The 19,070-nt window shown below is 34.6% G+C and overlaps 1 protein-coding gene across 1 annotated transcript in view; it reads right to left on the bottom strand.

Annotated features, from left to right (window-relative positions):
• LAMA2 (laminin subunit alpha 2) overlaps nt 1-19,070 on the bottom strand; it is a 576,405-nt gene that overhangs the window by 41,943 nt on the left and 515,392 nt on the right. The window contains exons 45-50 of the mRNA XM_081295188.1: nt 18,312-18,455; nt 17,383-17,516; nt 15,332-15,491; nt 11,650-11,774; nt 6,196-6,358; nt 5,202-5,346 (exon numbers count right to left, since the gene is read on the bottom strand). Of these exons, the coding sequence (XP_081151314.1) occupies nt 5,202-5,346; nt 6,196-6,358; nt 11,650-11,774; nt 15,332-15,491; nt 17,383-17,516; nt 18,312-18,455 (871 nt within the window). The remainder of the gene's footprint in view (nt 1-5,201; nt 5,347-6,195; nt 6,359-11,649; nt 11,775-15,331; nt 15,492-17,382; nt 17,517-18,311; nt 18,456-19,070) is intronic.

Genomic DNA, 19,070 nt, shown 5'->3' with positions numbered 1-19,070 from the left:
TTGATAACTTAAGAATATGACTGTACCTGATTTTTTCCTAAAAATACAGTTTCAACAGGGGAAGTGGTATCATTTGTGTTTTCCTTCAGTACTAAACATATTCCAAACCAAAATGATGATATTTTTACTCCCAAATACCTATTACCTATTTTACTTGGTGGCATTATGTCTCCCCCTTTCAGTCTCCTAAACTAGAAAAGTCACCCTACCCATCATTCACATCTAATCCATCAACATCCTTACTGATTTCTCCTTCTAAATAATGATATTTGTATTATTTTTAGAAACTTTTACCAACATATAATCGACACCTTATACTTTGCCCATGATTAAAGTATGCAATCTAACAAGTTTTAAAATTCTTCATACCTATGGAACCCACTACCACAATAAATAAAATGAACATATTCACAACCCAAATGTGTTCTGTTGCATTGTAACCCTCATTCCTAACCCTCCCTGCATGCCCTATCTATAGGTAGCCTCTATTTGCTTTGTGTGACTATAGATCAGTTTTCATTGTCTATATCATTTTATATAAATGTGTGTTTTGTTTGCCTTATTTTACTCATTAATTATTTTTATATCAAACCATTTTGTATGTCTATTCATATTTTATGAACAAGTAGAATTCCATTGTATGGGCACATAACAATCCATGTATTTCCATTTGCCTACTGATGAATATTTGGTTTCTTTTCAGTTTGGGGACATATCAAATAAAGGTAATATGAATATCATGGCATAAGTCTTTGTATGGAGATATGGTTTTAGGTGTTTTGAGTGAATGCCTGGGAATGGGAATGGCTGTTTCATAGGTAGGGGAACCTACAACCTGTTTGCCAATGTTCCTGTGCCATTTTATATCTTCATCAGCAGTGTATGAGGGCTTCAGTTATTCCACATCTTTGCCAGAACTAGTTATGATCAGTCTTTTAAATTTTAGATTTTTTTTTTCTTTTGGTACCAGGAATTGAACTCAGGGGCATTCTCTACCACTGAGCCACATCCCCAGCCCTATTTTGTATATTTTATTTAGAGACGGGGTCTCATTGTGGTACTTAGCATGTTGCTTTTGCTGAGGCTGGCTTTGAACTTGCAATCCCCCTGCATCAGTCTCCCAAGCCACTGGGATTACAGGCCTATGCCACTACTCCCGACAAATTTTACATATTTTTAATAACCATGCAGTGGTATCCTATTTTGGATTTATTTTGCATTTTCCTAACATTGAATCCTACTGTAACTCTTATTTCACTCTTTATTAAGTGTGATCTGTGAATACTGATATTGAAGTAAATAATTACATTCTTGTATTTTATTGAGATTTTAATTCCCAACTATAACTAGGAACTATTTCCTTATAACTTTTGTGTCTTTTTCTGTTTGAGCTTTAATGCTTTTATTTTTAATAGAAAAAATAATTTATGTTGCTAGAATAATAAAATGCTTTAAAGGTATCATGAAAATGAGGAACCACCAAAGGCAGGAGAAACTAGAAGTTTTCAACCTAATATGAGAATCTGAGTTCTGAACAACAGAAGTTTATAGGATTTAATGTGATTTTTTTGAGGGGCAACAGGGTTTGAACTCGGGAGCACTCGACCACTGAGTTACATCCCAGCACTATTTTGTATTTTATTTAGAGACAGAGTCTCACTGAGTTGCTTAGCACCTCACTATTGCTGAGGCTGGCTTTGAAATCATGATCCTCCTGCCTCAGCCTCCTGAGCTGCTGGGATTACAGGCGTGAGCCACTGCACCTAGCTTAATATGATATTTTTTCAATGGTGATAATATAGAGATACATGAGAGCAGTTTATAGGATGATTCATGTCATTAAGACCTAAAATAAAAGTGAGAATGATTGCTTAGTATGCATCAATGTCAGTATAGAGTTAATGTGAACAACATGATGGAGATATGTGAAAGAGAAGGTATCAGTTAATTGAGCCAAAGGAATCAAGCTAGAGAACAGGACTGAAGCAGGGGATACTATATGGAAAAGAAAAGACAAAGCCCTTCAGATTTTTGGATCAGAGAGTAGAAACAATGTAGGTCTAGTGAAATCTGGAAAAATTGCACCAGTGGAGGAAAGAACTTTTCACTTTTCACATTGAGTTACAATAAACCAAAAACATATTTTAACTGCTTTCAAGTTTGTACAGTATTATAATTCGACCTTTGCTAACATTATTTAAGACTACAGGACTCTTGATCACTCACTTTATTGGACAGAGAGTCTACATATTTGACTGATTATAGAAACTGGTATTTCCAAGTTTATAGATATTATTCTGCTAGGTAGTCAAATCATTCCACCCTGATTTTTTTGCATTCTAGATTTATTTTTTAACACATTATTATCTTTAGAGCTTATAGCACTAGGCAATTTAGCCAAGTGTTCCTGAGTTTTTCTTTTTTACCTTTCCCACAGTGTATATACGGACCTTTTCCTTTTTTGTTCAGACTTATTATTCTTCTATCTCTTACCTTTATCTAGTCTCCATTTATTTTCTACTTTTATAGTCAATGAAAAATTAGGACATCTGGAGAGAATAATCTCAAAATCCCATCCCATAGCTACAAACTTATCTCTAACTTTACTTCTTCTTTCATCTTGTCTCTGGGAGCAAAGGTTTCTTTCTGTCTCAGATTGAGCACTCCACATGGGTGCAATGCTCTCAGGCTTTCTAAGGGCTTGCTCATGCTGTATTCATTATTTCTTTTGTATTTATAATTGCTTCCTCTTCCTCTAATTGCTTCCTCTTTCTCCAATTGCATCCTTTGCAGCCTACAGACATGATCAAGAATCATTCATTCAATCTACTCCTCAAGCACTTATTAAGTAATTACTATGTGCTAAGAACTGATGGAGAAAAATAACATCCTTGCCTTCAAACTCCATATCCCCCTTTTTTGCTATGACCCTTTCTTTCTTCTGGATTTTAGTGCCAAACTTTCTTCAGAATCAGTCTACACTTACGGTGTCTGCTTTCCCATAGTACTTTATGATCTAAACTTGCTCTTGACTCTCACAGTGGCCACTCCACCATTTTTTCCAAAGCCCCCAGTGATTATGGATATATTTTTAATATTTGTGTTTTCCAGGGCTTTGGACCATTTTATTCTAGACATAACTGCTTGAATTTTTCTCATCGCTATTCACAGGCAACTACTAAGATTTAATGACGATTCCTAGTTGTCTATCTCTTACAGAACTCTGTGATCCTCAGATACATATAACTAATTCCTGCCAATTACACATTTTCCCTAGGCTGCTGAAGGTACTAAAAGTACCTTGTGTACAGAATGTCCAAAATAGAACTCAGCATCTTTTCCAGAAACCTGTTATTTTCCCTGTATTTAAAAGCTGCTTGAATAGCACTGACATAATCTTGTTATCTAAGGAAAAACAAAACAAAACAAAAAAGAAATCATTCTATACCTTTTTTTTTTTTAAGTTAGCCTCCACATGGCGTACATCACAAAAGTCTTCAGTTTTAAGATACTTAATACCTTTCAACTCCATTCTTTCTTCTCCATTCTCACGGCCATTAACTTACTTTTCTTTCTTCTCACTGTCTACCTGGCTTACTGCACACTGCGGAAGCATCCTAAACTGTCACTAAAATGTAAATCTGATGATGTTACTTCCTAGGACCCCTATAGTTCTGGAAAGCTAAACTCATTCACTTAGCTTACAAGGCCCTTTATGTACTGGCTTTGTTACCTCAGCCTTATCTGATAATTTTCTGCCAACATTCATCCATTGAGCCTAAGGATTCACTTACAGTTGCTAATTGGTTTCCCAAAATGTTTCACAAAATGCTAGTACTGCAGGAATGGATGTTTTTCTGTGATTAAGTGAGTTCGGGGAAAACTTGGTAAAATGAGTTAAACATTATTACTGAACAACTAAGCCAAGCCTGGAACATGCATCCATCATACGTGGGAGCAAAGTATTTGTCAGAATTCCAACAGAAGCTCAAAATTAGTTTTTGTCTTAATAACACTCCAAGGAAGTGCAGCCGGGAAATGATATATTCTGCTCTCTGATGGTGACAGACCTTCCCGTAACTTTTTCACCACTCTGAAATGTTCTCATGTGCCTTTCATCCAGCTAACTCTTCAACTCCTGCTTGAGCTTCAGGGCCACTGCCAGGACGTGACCTCTCCTTTCCCTTAAACAATAATGTCTTCCCTTCCCTTAAACATTGACATCTTCTTATGACTATTAATCTGCTACATGCATCTCTATCAGCAATTAGTGCCGTATAGCCTCTGACCACTGAATCTTGTCTGACTCACCCAGTAGACTGCAAGCTTGTTGAAGGCAAAGGCATGTTTTAGTATGTAGTGGGTGACTAGCAGAAATTTGTTAATTGCAGGAATTAATGATGATACAAAGTTAAATCTAAATTGTCATGCAATGTTACATGGACATCATCAACATTAATAAGTCTATTTATATTAGCAAATAATAAATGCTTCATTTGCAGATATAGGTAATACCACAGTACACAGAATTCAGGGAATTATACCTAAATAGCAATAGCACCATGTTAAGAATAAATAGACCTGGCTTCCTGCCTTGGTTGTGGAATCTTATGTACACATGACTGCAACCACGTATTAAGTTTGTGTATTTCCTTTTTTCCAGCAACAGAACAAAATACCTCCTTATGTTATCAAACAAAATAATGTTTGTGGAAGTGTTTTTAAAAGTCCCAGAACCATACAAATGTCATTTTATTGTTAATCGATTATTTACTCAAGCACATACAGATCTTTTTGACATTTCTAAAGAGCAAAGACCTGGTAGCTATGCTCTTCCACCCCTACATGTTCTACTGCAGAATTCTTTAAAGGAAACATCTTGAAAAACTGAAAATAACAGAAAAGCACACAACATTTTTCAAGCCTATTATGGGATATAATTTTACAAGTTGTAAGACAGTTTTATGCTTTCAAATTAAGCTCTCAGTTTCAAAAGAAAATGACAGGGAACCATTTGGCTCTTCAATCAGTCTTGTCTAATCCAAACTACCTATAACGAAGCCAAGAAATGACTGTATCAATTTTTCTCAGAACTTGTGAGTAGCTGAAATTACACCCAGGGTCTTTCTCCTGATTAGGTTCATGGGTACTTTGGATGGCATGATTAAGGCCCATACTACATTATTACTATAAAAACTCACCTTGTTTTTGAATTCTTGACAGGGTGAATGATTTCCATCTCCCATCATTATGGTTTTGATTGCTGACAACGGAAGCCATTCCTGACCCCAGATCATAGCTGACTTTTATGTGCCCATCACTGAGCTCTACACTCATGAAATCTTTCTATTAATAGAGTAAAAAGAAAAAAATACATCAATGATTAGACACACAGAGAAACATATGGGTATTCACTTTTTTTATGGCATTTATAAGAGGGCCTTGTTGCTAAATTGCTCAATATGTTGCTTGGTAACAGAAATACCCTTTGGAAATAGAACTCCTGTTAATATTTTGTGAATTTTCATGGATGTTATGTTATGGTGCAAATCATCCCAAACAAACTGCTAAGACGTATTCTATCATTAGAGCACTACAAAGTGGGTTCCTTTGAAACATGTTAAGTAAACAAAAACGTAGGTTCCCTGAAAAAAATTTGCTAAGAAATATTGACCTGAAAAAGTAAGGGCAAAAAAACATTTAGAATCACCTTTGAACTTAGTTCTTTGGAAAAAAAATAAGAAAATAGTTTTTCTGCTGTATAATTTTATACTGGGAAAATATTTACTGTCTGCTTCTCTTAAAGGATTATATAAGAAGTTATATTGAAAATAAATGACAATTAAATTGTATCCATAATTGAAGTTATCAATAAAAATATATAAGCATCATCTGCAGCACCCACCTTTGACTACCATATAGTCATCCCAGACTCCATTTTTTATATTTTTAATTGTAGTTGGACACAATACCTTTATTTTATTTATTTTTATGTGGTACTGAGGATCGAACCCAGTGCTTTCCACATGGTAGTTGAGCACTCTACCACTGAGCCACAACCCAAGCCCATCCTAGACTTTTTTTTAACAATAACTGATGATTTTTACAAATAAGTGATAACTGTACTGGAATTCTACAAAAAGAAGCAAATACATTATCAATTATGAAAACTCTGACTGTGCATGTTTTCTTTACCAGGTCTCTTGTGGCAAGGTACATGAGGAGAGCACTTGATGAAAATGTCCGGAACTTGAACATGACAGTGGAGATGTTGGGGTACCAGCGAATGGGGCGGCTGACCAATGCATAACCTTCTCCATCAAACTGAATAGTCCCTTCACTGTCTTCCACCTGAGGACTGAAAGGAGACATCTCACATGAATTAGACCTACTCTGTCCATCATTATTCAATGTATCAAACTGAGACTAGATTGTAAGCTGTTGTAGAGCAGAAACCATGCCCAATATGTCTTCTATTCTTCTGCTTCTCACCACCTCTACTACAATCATTTTATAACAAAAAATAACCATCTTTCACCTGGACTTCATTAGGTGTTCAAAACTAGGTAATAATGGGTATTTCAAATTTTTTTATGTTTAGATGATGCTATTGGTGAATAGTTATATTGGTGTTTAAGCTTATCTTATTGCTATTTGTGAAAACTGGTAGAGTTTGGGGATAGGTTGAGAGTCTATAATTAGACTTCCCAGATGCAAAATATAGTGGACTATCAGACCCCTAATCTCTGAATATTCACCATCCAGTAGATTTTCTTAGAACAGATTAGATTTCAACAATGAAGGATGCCTGTATTTCATTGTGTATTTTTTTATCTGTGTTCTTCACTTCTAGTGAAGCTCTGTGAGACCATCTAGAATTTACAGGCCAGTCGTCATGTGATGGGATTCAACATCTACGTAGCATTTGGCTCAAAGAAACCCAGTATGCATTTGTAGGGTAAAGAAGATTTTAGTATAGACGAGTTCTTCACAGAGAATACATGCTTAATCAGTATTGATTGAATATACCTAAGTCTTATGGTGCAGTTTAATTTAATATCTACCTATCTTACTATTTAATCACTATTGATATCGTGGGGATATTGTTTTAAACTCACAGTATCTGCATGTTAGGACATATTTAATCTCTGAAACTGGAGTGTTGTATCAGCTTGAGAATAGAAAGAGAGATTGAGAAATATTATTGTATTATCAGTATAAAACAACAGGAATCTAAAATACTACTTTTATGAAATCATGTTTAATGAGAAAATATATAGTGAACAAAAACTTAATGGGCTTGTATAGAAAGAGCTGTTACATACTTAGCATTCTGTTCCTGGACTGGAGAGATAAAAGCACTAAAGATAAAGCAAAAGATGCTTTTTCAATACTCATCAGAAATGCTAACTGGAAGACTGAGTAAATCAACCTCTTACGAGTAGAACTGATAGTGAATAAATTGGCTATTATGTGGCCTTCCTTCATGATGATAATGAATACATTACTTTCTGGAGCAATGTATTAGTGATGAGAAAATGTTGTTGAAAATCTACCTAGAAGTTCCCTAAAGTTCTCAATTACTAGAATTTTTCATTATATACAGGTAGGTTACCAATGCAACCCAAGAAAGGGTTGTGGGAATCCCTGTTGACTGTTTTATTGATACTTTGGCCCAATAAAGTGTTACTTATAACTTTAAAAAATATCCAAATCAAAAACATTAAAGTCTCACAATACAAGGTGAGCATAGGTTGGAGAATCAAAACAAAAATATTACATTTTATTTTTCATATACAAAAACTTTGAACACTTGTACCCTGGTGTCCTTATGTCTCTAACCTACCAACTCCCTCAACAGGTAATAGAAAAAACAACAGATTAGATGGCAAGTACCCTGGAGTCTACTATGAAATCTCATGAAGGTCTTGCTACAAGTCTCTAAATAGTTTCATGTCTAAGTTTCTCAACTGTGATATTATAAGTTAGATCACTTATAGGATTCTTAAGCCCCTTCAACTCTAACACTGAGGAGATTCTCTTACTAAAGCAATAGACAAACTAAGGAAAAGAGTTTTGTGTAGAAGTGAGTGGCATACAGATAGATGTACTTAATTATTCGCTGATAATAGCCTAAAAAAAAAAAAAAAACTCTAGGCTTGGTGACTTTGGGATGAGGGACAACAAATTCTTCCAGGTATATTCTGTAATAATTCAACAGCTAACATTATATTAGATTTTTCCTATTCATTTTGAGCACATTTACCAGAAAAAGTAACTAGTATATCAATAACTGAAAGCATCTTAACTTCCCTTATTTTTCTCTGTTGAACCTGGATGTCTGGTCAAGTTACGAAGGATTAACTATGCTATTTTGAAACAGCCATTGTATTCTGTAGTTAACAAGCAGTTATGTATGTTGGCTTTTGGTATTTAAAATTTCATCATAATTTTAATGTTTAACTAAATACATTTTACTTTCAGCATTTTTTTCCTGTATTTTAATCTTAATGTGATTTTTGGCAGGTTAAGAAAAATGAGATACATTTTAAAATATACCATTGGCAAAGTAATCTTTCCAAAGTATAACAATAATTATAGCCCTTCTATTGACTACTGAATAAATACAAATTTCTAAAACTGACACTCTAGGTCTTCTACAAAATTTTCCAATCTAGTTCTTTTAGCTTCATGTTTTACATCTTTTCTATAAATTCACTTTTGCCCTTTAACTAGAACAATTGGTCATTATGTTAAAAATGTGATCCGTGTTTTCCTGAAAAGAAAACATAACACAAACAATACCTAAAGTTCTAAAAAATGATTCTTACAAATACCAGTGTTTATGAGAAAATAGTTTGGGGAAGATCATTCAAAATTTATGCAATCACATAATCAGAGCATTCACAAAAACAAAACAAAACAAAATAAAACAAAACAACAACAACAACAAAAAAACAATGACAGTCCTAATAAAAATATTTGCACAGCTCAAAAAGATACATTAAAAAAAATCTAAAAACAGAGAATCATTCCAGAAACAGAACTTCACCTTCAAAGGAAAAGGTGAAGGTAGTTTGACTACCTGGAGTGTAAAGAAGGGTTGACCCTGCAGGGTGACCATGTGCTCAAAATGCACTGTGATAGAGGAGAACTGGGCAATGAACATTTCCGAGCTGGAATGCTTTGCCAAAGCCAGCTGAGGACAAGTGTGCAGGTGAAATGGCTTTGTATGCAGGCTGCACTATGGGCTCAGTATCCTGATCTCAGCGTCTGCAGCCTGTTGGGTTGCTTTGCATTCTGCTACCCTTACTTGACATGCAAAACATTAACCTGCTGGGAAGGACTGGGTACAAACCCATGTGACCTCTGTATGTTACTTGTATTGTTCTCCCACTAACCAATCCTGTATGAGCCAGTTCACACTTGTTCAGCATTTTACAAACTGTAGACTGGCTTTTCAGCCTCCCCACATTTTCTTTCCTTGATCTCTGGGACCAGAATGTTCTCCAAATTCCACATCTCACCTGCTCTCTCCTCTTGTTGGACTTTTATCCCATGTTAAGGGCCACCTCAAATGTCGCCTCCTCCACTAAACAGATCTTGATGCCTTCAACCTGATGTGAACAACCTATGTATACTTGGTACCTTTTTAAAGGGATTTTAAAAAATAGCTTATATTGGGGCTGGGGATGTGGCTCAAGCGGTAGCGCGCTCGCCTGGCATGCGTGCGGCCCGGGTTCGATCCTCAGCACCACATACAAAGATGTTGTGTCCGCCGAGAACTACAAAATAAATATTAAAAATTCTCTCTCTCTAACTCTCTCCTCTCTCACTCTCTCTTTAAAAAAAAATTCGCTCTCTCTCTTTCTCCTCTCTCACTCTCTCTTTAAAAAAAAAAAAAAGCTTATATTTTAACATTTGGCTTTTCTTTCTTCCTGGTGATAAATTTCTTGATATCTGGAACAAGACTGGCTTCATCCTAGTATCAGGTAATTGTATGCATGAATCTTTTAACCTACAAATTGCCCTATGAATATATAGGAATTCTATTATTATTATTATTATTATTATTATTATTATTATTATTATATCAATTAATATAACACATTGTAGGTTGGTAGTACAATATCTTTGCAGAATTAATAATTAGTGGTGTTATAGTCCTATCTGATATGCACCACTCAATAGATATTAAGTGCTTTAGATGTTTTGTTGGTAACAGGCTTCTGAAAATTCTACTTAGAAATTTACCAAAGATACGTAGAAAAAAGTTGGTGTTTCTTTGTGAGTAGTAAAACATTAAAACAGACCTCATCACTTTTGTTGTAGTGAAAGAATTTTAAAGATATCCTTCCATATTAAATTTTATTGAAGATTATTTAAAAAAAATATTTTAAATAGGTCAGGCTTTCAAACTATCCTCATGCTGTGTTGATAAATTCAAGATGCCAAAAAGAAAGAGAGTTGGAAGTTTAAACTTTCACAAGGAATTACTTTGGGGCTACTTTCTTCTATGCAACTCTAAAAATGCTGAGAAGAAAATGTACAGTGTATTCTGGCATTTTAATGAGTGACTTGGGTTTTGAAAGTATGCATGTGCCCTTTAAATTAGAAGTAAAAAACACAAACTCCTTAGCACTTTTGAATTGCTATGTATATCACATTAAATGTTCCAGATATTTAATTTGTGTTTTATAGCTTCAACTTATTATAATGAAATTATTTTATGATAGTGTAACTAGAGGACACCATTTTTTTTATGCTGATAAATCCTCTACTTCTAGCTAATTATTTTATATCCTGTCTTCAAGTTTATATAAAAATTTGTATTCTTGCTAGGAGCAGGGGTGACATATCACCTGCCATCCCAGTGAATTGAGAGGCTGGAGAAGGAAGATTGTAAGTTCAAGACCAGACTCTGCAATTTAGTGAGACCTTCATTAAGTGAGTAAAACCCTGTCTCAAAAAAATAAAAAGTATTAGGAATATGGCTCAGTGGTAAAGTATCTCTGAGTCAATCCCCAGTACAAAAAAAAAAAATTATTCTTCCTACATTCTTTGTATACTGTTGTATTTTCAAACTTCTATTCCAGCCTCTATCTTATAGTGGATGATTTGTAGCATAGAATTTCTTCTGGTCTGTCTAGACCCCAGATTCGTCTCCTATAAACAGAATCTTGAAGTCCTGTGGTTTCCACTGAAAGCATTCATAGGAACTGATGTGTCAATTTGATAAAACCTGGGCTAGGCTTCTAAATTTATGCTTAATAAGTTTGGGAAGAACTTTTTTTTATGAAATAATAGTCTGGCTATAGAAAAAACATAGATAAGCAAAACCCATGGACATGAAGGGACACTGAAGTAGAAAAAGTCTTAATTGACTTTGGTGGAAATATCTTGCCTTTGCAAATTTTACAAAAACATAATATCATGCAAATGTACTGCTAGAGTACCTCCCAGGACCTTAAAAATACCTGTATAAATCGGAAGCAAGAACTAGAAGTTACATTAGCTTTATGGTAAATCCACCTCTGTATAATCATTTCAAAACAGCTCCATATTATCTATGTGACAATATAATTTTACACTATAAAATAAAAACTTTCATGACACACAGAACCATTCTCAGGGGAGTTCTCAACTAACCTGACAGTACATCCTTTGCAGTCACCTTCTTTTTCTCGGAAATTCCACAAACCTATAGGTTTACCATCAAAGTGTGTTTCTCCCATACAGCCAGTGAATGTAATCACACGCACAGCATCGGCCTTCTGCAGAGAAAGGTATTGTACTTGTTAGAATTAAGAATTTCACAAATAATCTCCCAGTATCTGCAAGAATTACCAACAGTAGAAGCTAGACTAGTTATTATCTATTTTTCTGATATTCTTAATTTCACATCTACTCTTCTTTTAACAACATTATATCACCAAAGTTACTCCAAGATGGCTCAAAATAAAGGGGTGATGGAAGCTCAAATATTTCATCAATAGATGCTGGTTACTTTTTGTTGTACCACTTTATCCCTATTGATGAATGCAATTGTCCCTTGGTATTCACGATGGTTGGTTCCAAGACTCCCATGGATACCACAATTCTTAGAGGCTCAAGTCCCTTGTACAAAATGGGGTAGTAATTGCATATAAACTGGACGCATCCTCCACATACTTTAAATCATTTCTAGATAGCTTATAAAGCCTAATATGACATAAACACTATGGAAATAGTTGTTATACTGCATAGTTTAGAGAATAATAATAATAATAAATCTGAATCTGGACATGTTTAGTACAGATGCAACTTTATTTTCTGATTATTATTGATCCTTGGTTGGTTGGATCTTAGATTGGGGAACCCACAGATATTGACAGACGTCTATAAACAATTTCTAGTTTCTGATGAAGTTCTCCACATTTTTATTTTTTGGTCTACAACATGGGTTTATTGTGGGAATTCAATTAGATGATTTCTTTATGGTACCAAGCTCAGTGTCTGGCATAGAATAGTTGTTTAGTAAGCACTACTGCACCTACATGATTTTCTTTGGGCAAATCTCGACCACACATACACTAAGAATATTTCTCTCTTGAGAGCATGAGAAAGATTAATAACACAGGGAGAAGGGAAAAAAAGAACACATATATCCTTATCATTTTATAATAGGGCTGCCTTTCACTTTTCATTTCTATTCATAACCAGGTAGGTCTCCAGTTCAAGAGAATGAAGAAAAAGAAGCAAATTTGTATGAAAAGGACCATACAAGTTATGCTTGCTGGTATTTCTAGCACAGGCCTCAGGGTCTAAGAGGGCTCAATAAAAATCTGCTGAATGCCAATCTTGATGTTGTTCTCACAGGGAAACGCCATATGCTTCATACATACCACTACTGCAAAGGAGGAAAGTGACCCAGTTCACTTTAGAGATCCTTGATGTAGTTTAAACAACTTAACATTTGTTTAAACCTTGATGTATTACAGATAAATTCTCAATTTGGGTGCCTTACAACTTTAGAAACTCTGCTAAAGCTAATCCACATTACTTGAATTATCTGGAAATAAGGGTAGATTGACATGTTTGAGTTTTAGAATGAATGTAAAAAGATGGTCAATGAATGGCTAAATTTTTTTAGTTATCTTTATTTAAACCCATCACATGAATATCTTCCTATCAATGTGCCTGTGTGGAAAGAATGTTGATCAGAGCCCCTGATATTACAAGTCAGAATGGTCCTTGGAATACTCCCTCAGAACATTTTCCAGAGGTTGATTATCCTACTTGTGGATTCTTTTTGTGTCTCCTTGCATCCTAAAAAGCTATACTTGAGAAATTTTCCTGCTCATTTGAATTTTCATCATCAAGTTCATTTAGTTACTTTTTTTGTAGCTTTGACTCATATTCTCATGTGACAGGAGTCTTGAAACTCTTGGCCAAAATGGTTTCTTAAGATTTTCTATAGATTTCATTTGTCTACTTTTTTTTTTTTCCTGAGACTGACAAAAAGTTGCTTTGTGCCAGTGACAACTGCATAGTAAGACTTTATTTAAAGTGTGACTACCTTGACTTGGGCACTGGTCACCTGATTGGTACACATGTTCTCCCTACTCATCTTAGCAGTAGAGCATGGTGATTAAGAGAGAGACTCCTGTGCTTGTTAACCTGTATTCAAATGCCAGCTCTGCCGCTAAGTACTGTGACCTTGATCAGGACAGTCACTTCTCTCTTAGACTCCTTAACTATGAAATGAGGATATAAATATCTATCTGCTATGACTTAACATCTATGTCCTCCCTACCTCACTGCCCAGTTCTTGTGTTGAAATACTGATTCACAAGGCATTAGGAGGTGAGGGACTTCGAAGGTGATTAGATCATAAGGGTGGTACCTCTATGAATGGGATTAGTGTCCTTATAAAACAGGTATAAGGGAACATACCCCACCCCCCTTCTATGAAGACACAGCAAGAATATTCCTTTCATGTGTAACAGGCACCCATTAGACATCAAATCTGTTGGCATTTTGAGCTTAGCGTTCAGTAATTTTCTGCTTATTAGCTATCCAATGGTAATTTTGTTATAGCAGTAATTTTATGGTAATTTTGTTATAGCAGTCCATACAGACAGACTAAGACATAATTTTTGGAATGTTTGTGACGATTAAATGTGTTAATTCATGTAAATTACTTAGAATATTACTTAGTGCATACTGTTTAAAAAGTGTTATAAAAGCACATTATTGTTTACTACAATAAAAAAGCAAAATGGATATTTTTATCACCCTTTTCTAGTTGAGAAAATTGAAGCTCAAGGGGTTAAATGACTTGCCTGAGGTCATATTTTAGTAAGTGGTTGAGGAGGGATTCCAAGCTGGATTTGATTTCAAAATTCATGGCTTTTGTACCACTGTGTGCTATACCTATATTTATCTTTCTAGGAAGCAGAGAGACTTGGCAATATGACTATATGTTATTATGTGCCACATATATTTATATGTTGTTCTAGGAAATGAGGATGATTTTAGTCTGTAGTTGTGGAATCAATTCCCATGTTTTATAGTCACATCTCGTACACAAAGCAAACAAAGCATCCTTGCTCTCTATGCAGGTTGAGTTCTCATAAATTTGGGGTCACCCTGACTTTTCACATTTTCTGACTAATCTCATCCCAGGGTGATTATGACTAGTCCAGGATTAGCCATTATATTTGGTTGTACTCTTGCATATCACCCACAGGTTGTTTTTCAACACCTAATTCCATTTAATCAACATAAGCTTCTTTAAAATGCAGGCACTTTGCAATTTGAAATGCACGAGGACCTGTCATGAAGCAATTATGAATATTAAGTGCATTACTCTGAGAATGAGAAGAGCAACTCGAAAACTTTTAAAACCAGATCATGATTTGAAAGCTTATACCTCCTTTGATATTTCCCAAGGTATTCATGAATCTTTTAATTAGATGTGAATATGAACTTTATAGCACTTCATGTCTATAAATTACGAATTGGTTCAGAAAATGATGTATATTTAAAAAAATACTTTGCTCTTGAGGCAACTAAAACAAGGAAAAAACCCAAAAAACTGATGCCACTGATAAGGGCAAAACAATTATTTAGGTAAATGCACATGGGTTATAAATACAATGTTTCCAGATTGAGTTTTCACGATTCAAAGAAGAAACTTTTACTCAAAATAAATTTGTATTCTTTTTTTTTTAAAGTCAAGTATAAAGTTACAAGTTTTTTTCAGAGCTTCTTCATGCCTTCTTCCAAAGAAATCAGGCAAGCGTTGTCTCTAAAGATGAAATAAAGAGAGTGGGCAAGAGAACATTACCTTTAATTTCCCAGTCAAGCCACCAACAAACAGCATTGCATTTGCATCCACATCTAGAATGGTGTATCCTGGAGGGGATACTGAGTGGTAGGTACTGGGCACAATGCTGGCTTTGGGTCCATCCAGGGCTCTCACAGAAATAGATCCATTTCTTCCCGTTCTTTAAGTGTTAAAATAAAGGGGAAGGAAATATAGAAAATAAAATATATATCATATCTCTGTCAACTTCAGATTTCAATAACAAAATACAGAGCACTCTTGTGGAAAATTTTCAGATAAAAGTAGATGTCTAGCTTCAAATATTCTAAACTCATTAAATCTCAAATTAACACCCAGAGTCTGATCTTTGCTGGATATTTACAGTCAATCTGAACTAGAGAGTCTTATCCTGATTCTATGTGCCCACTGATAAAAATTACACAGCATCCATTAGTTTATGAAATAGCTATGAGTCAAGTGGAAACATTTTTCCTATTGTTTTACATAATTGGTGTTTTCTATGCATTCAACAAATTTATATTAATTCATTTAGCATTTTGTCTAATTTAATTTGGCAAGTGAAACCCAGATGAGCCACCTTTCTGCAGTAGAAGATGCATATTTTTTTCCTAAAATTCCTTATAATATTTTGAGTACAAATTTGCTGAGGTAGTCTTCCTGAAATTGTCTTTTAGTTTGCTGCACCATCTTAATGTATATAGTATAACATCTAGTCTTCAGAGTTGTGTATACAAATTATATGGGAGTTCTCTTAAATTCAATTAACAGAATTTTGAAAGCTATTAGCATTTTATTTCATTTTCTTCTTCAAGTGATTGATTTCCATGCATTGTTAAATATGAAAATCTGGTCTCTCTTCTGAGACAAGCAGTCATAACACAACTTCAGTGTCATATTTCTCTCCCTGCTGTCTCATTTTGGTAATCTTTTTATCTTTAAGGGCCAGCTTTAAATGAAATACATGGGAACAAAAGAGTGAATTTAACAATTAAAGTTCTTCTTTAACAGAATGAATCTCTTCTGATAAAAGTGTACTTCCTGAGAATAAATGTCCTAGAACCTGGTAAAATATTTAATCCTTCCATTACTACCACATATATTAGCACATTCTGTTTTTTTTAAATCTCTCTCTCTCTCTCTCTCTCTCTCTCTCTCACACACACACACACACACACACACACACCTTTGCTGAACTAAAACTATTGCTTTCCATAAAATTTTCTTTCAAACCTTATTTTAGAAAAAATAAGCATGTATAAACAGAATGAAACTATATGTACCCCTTATCTATATTGAGTGCTATTTCAAGTGTTCTGCACCTGTTTGAAGAACTTCATCTATAGTTCTAGGTCCTTAGCCACACCACTCAGCTGTTAGATGCTTTGGGCTTAATAGGGAATTAAGAATTGGGAAAAGAACAGAAAACAGGGGGCAAGTTCTAGAGACAGGAATGGTTGTTTAAGTAATCCAAGTGCTGCTCAATGTTGATAATTGGATTAAGGCTTCAGAGATAGAATTACTGATTCAATTTCCTATGACTTTGCACTCTCAGAAGAAAGGATTGCATAATACATGTGGATGCTGACAGTTTCACAGTTTCTTGTTTTTTTTTTTTTTTTGCATCTGCCTGATGACATTGTTGCTATCTAGGCGAGAATAGGAGTTATGTACACAAAAAGATAAGCAATAATGGAATTCTTAGGCTCTGGCCTTTGTTTAACAAGAATGTCAGTAATTTATTTTCCCCATCAAGAAAAATAAAATGCCTTCAAATGTCTAAATCCCCAAATTTCTACCAGATAACAGATGAAGAGGTCAGAAATAGATTGGTCACTCTGGTTGGTACCTTGAAGGTGTGGCATTCTTAACAGGTATACGAATATATATATACCCACATTTATGTATATACATGTAATATGTAAAATTCATAATATGTACATACAATAATACACAGCTACCCTATTAAAATGGAAATAGGAGTTTTCTCTGAAACTGGAAAGCTACTTCAAAATTCTGTTACTGAGTTATCTTAATGTTTATTGAGTAGTTACCTTGATGCTTCAATACGGTACCAATGTGAATCGTCAATAGTCAAATCTGGATATTCCACACGCCCAACTCCAGATCCAACATCCCAGAGGAAACTTACTTTGCCTTTACGCATTTCTATAGCCAGAAAGTCAATCTGGTTTGGAGAAATACAAAAACAGTAGATTATTAGATGTAAAGCCCTTTGAAAGAGGAGGACCTCAGAGTACTTTTTCACAGGTGTCATATAGAGACATGTAAAATAATTGGATTCAGAATTCATTATTGTTTTCACCAATAACACTGACATTTTTGAGGTGCAGCTATGATTTTTTTTATTTACCCAAAGTGATCCAAAGTTCTTCATCTGAAATGGCAAATATTTACTTATTTCAAAACTAGTTTGCTAGAGTCTTATTCATTTTGGAAGATCATGTAGAATCAAGTGGTTCAAATGGAAAGCATTAGAACTCTATGTGTAAGTTTTTGTAGATTCAACTTATGCCATTTCAGTTTGAGTCATAAAGTCAACATGAGTTAGAAGATTTTCATTGGTAAGAAATTAGGACATAATTTGCTATTTTAATTTTACTAATATGAACTTTCCTTGTAATTTCCCAGTTTGAAAAAAAAAAGCTTTATATCTACTAGCTCTTCTTTTTAAATAGCTAGATCTAAAAACATAATTCAAAGTAAATGCTGGCATACTAATAGATGAAAGCAAATATGCCTAAATATTGTAAAGAATTATCTACTTATTTGCTTTCTAACTTCACGTGACACTTCAGAATTTCGTGTGGTGAGATTCTGAAGTTTTCAAATCTGAAAGGCTGGCTGCCTTAGACACTGTTGGGACCATGTTATAAATTCTGTGATTTTCCCCTAACACCAGGGTTACCCTCTGACATTACATGTACACAGTAGACTAAAAAAAGCTGAATATTAGACTTACAAATTTGGCACTTCCAAGATAAAAAAGGAGGTTGTCAGCAACAGCTGTCTTGACGTTGATAATAATATTATTGTAGCTTCCTTTCTTGATTTCCGGCTTGTATGTTCGAATGCAGTCACCTCCGGAAGACACAGATACTTTGATCTTCAAGAAAAACAAGGTACAAAGACCTTAGACTAAATCTCTCAGGAAGTTTGAAGTAGCTCCCAAACAAACACAAACCCATCATCACTTTTTCTTTGAAGTTGTTTTTCAATCATCAGATAGTGTGATTAAGTGCCCATATGCAGACACCATCATGCTTACTAGTGAGGGCACAGAAGAGCAGCTCCCCACTCGCACTTTGACAATGAGCTGTTCCCAGCACCTTGGCTTGTTAGCATGCTACTAGTTTTTGAAGAATGCAACTAACAAATTCTTCCCTTCATACCTGTCTCCTTTATGGATATAGGGACATTTTCAAAAGGGGGTTTTACAAGGAGCTAATGGGAATGATCTTCATTAAGGTTGCTTAATGAAATTTTACAATTCAGGTTTCAGCAATTTGGGTATCATTTAAAGTAGAGAGCTATTTTTTCTTAGTTTTCAAGAGGAAATTACCTCCCGTGCTCTTACAGTTGAAAGAGGCCAAATAAATTTTGTTCTAGATGTTATAATAATAAGAAGGATATTAATCATTCCTCTCAGAACATACATTTCAGAATAAATTATACTTTTTTATTAGAAAAAATTCCAGGAAATGAGATGGAAATAATTTCT

Source organism: Spermophilus citellus (assembly GCF_964194105.1).
Source record: "Spermophilus citellus genome assembly, chromosome: 5".
Taxonomy (NCBI): Eukaryota; Metazoa; Chordata; class Mammalia; order Rodentia; family Sciuridae; genus Spermophilus; species Spermophilus citellus.
Note: the sequence above shows the minus strand (reverse complement) of the source record. Positions and strands in the feature narration are given on the sequence as shown.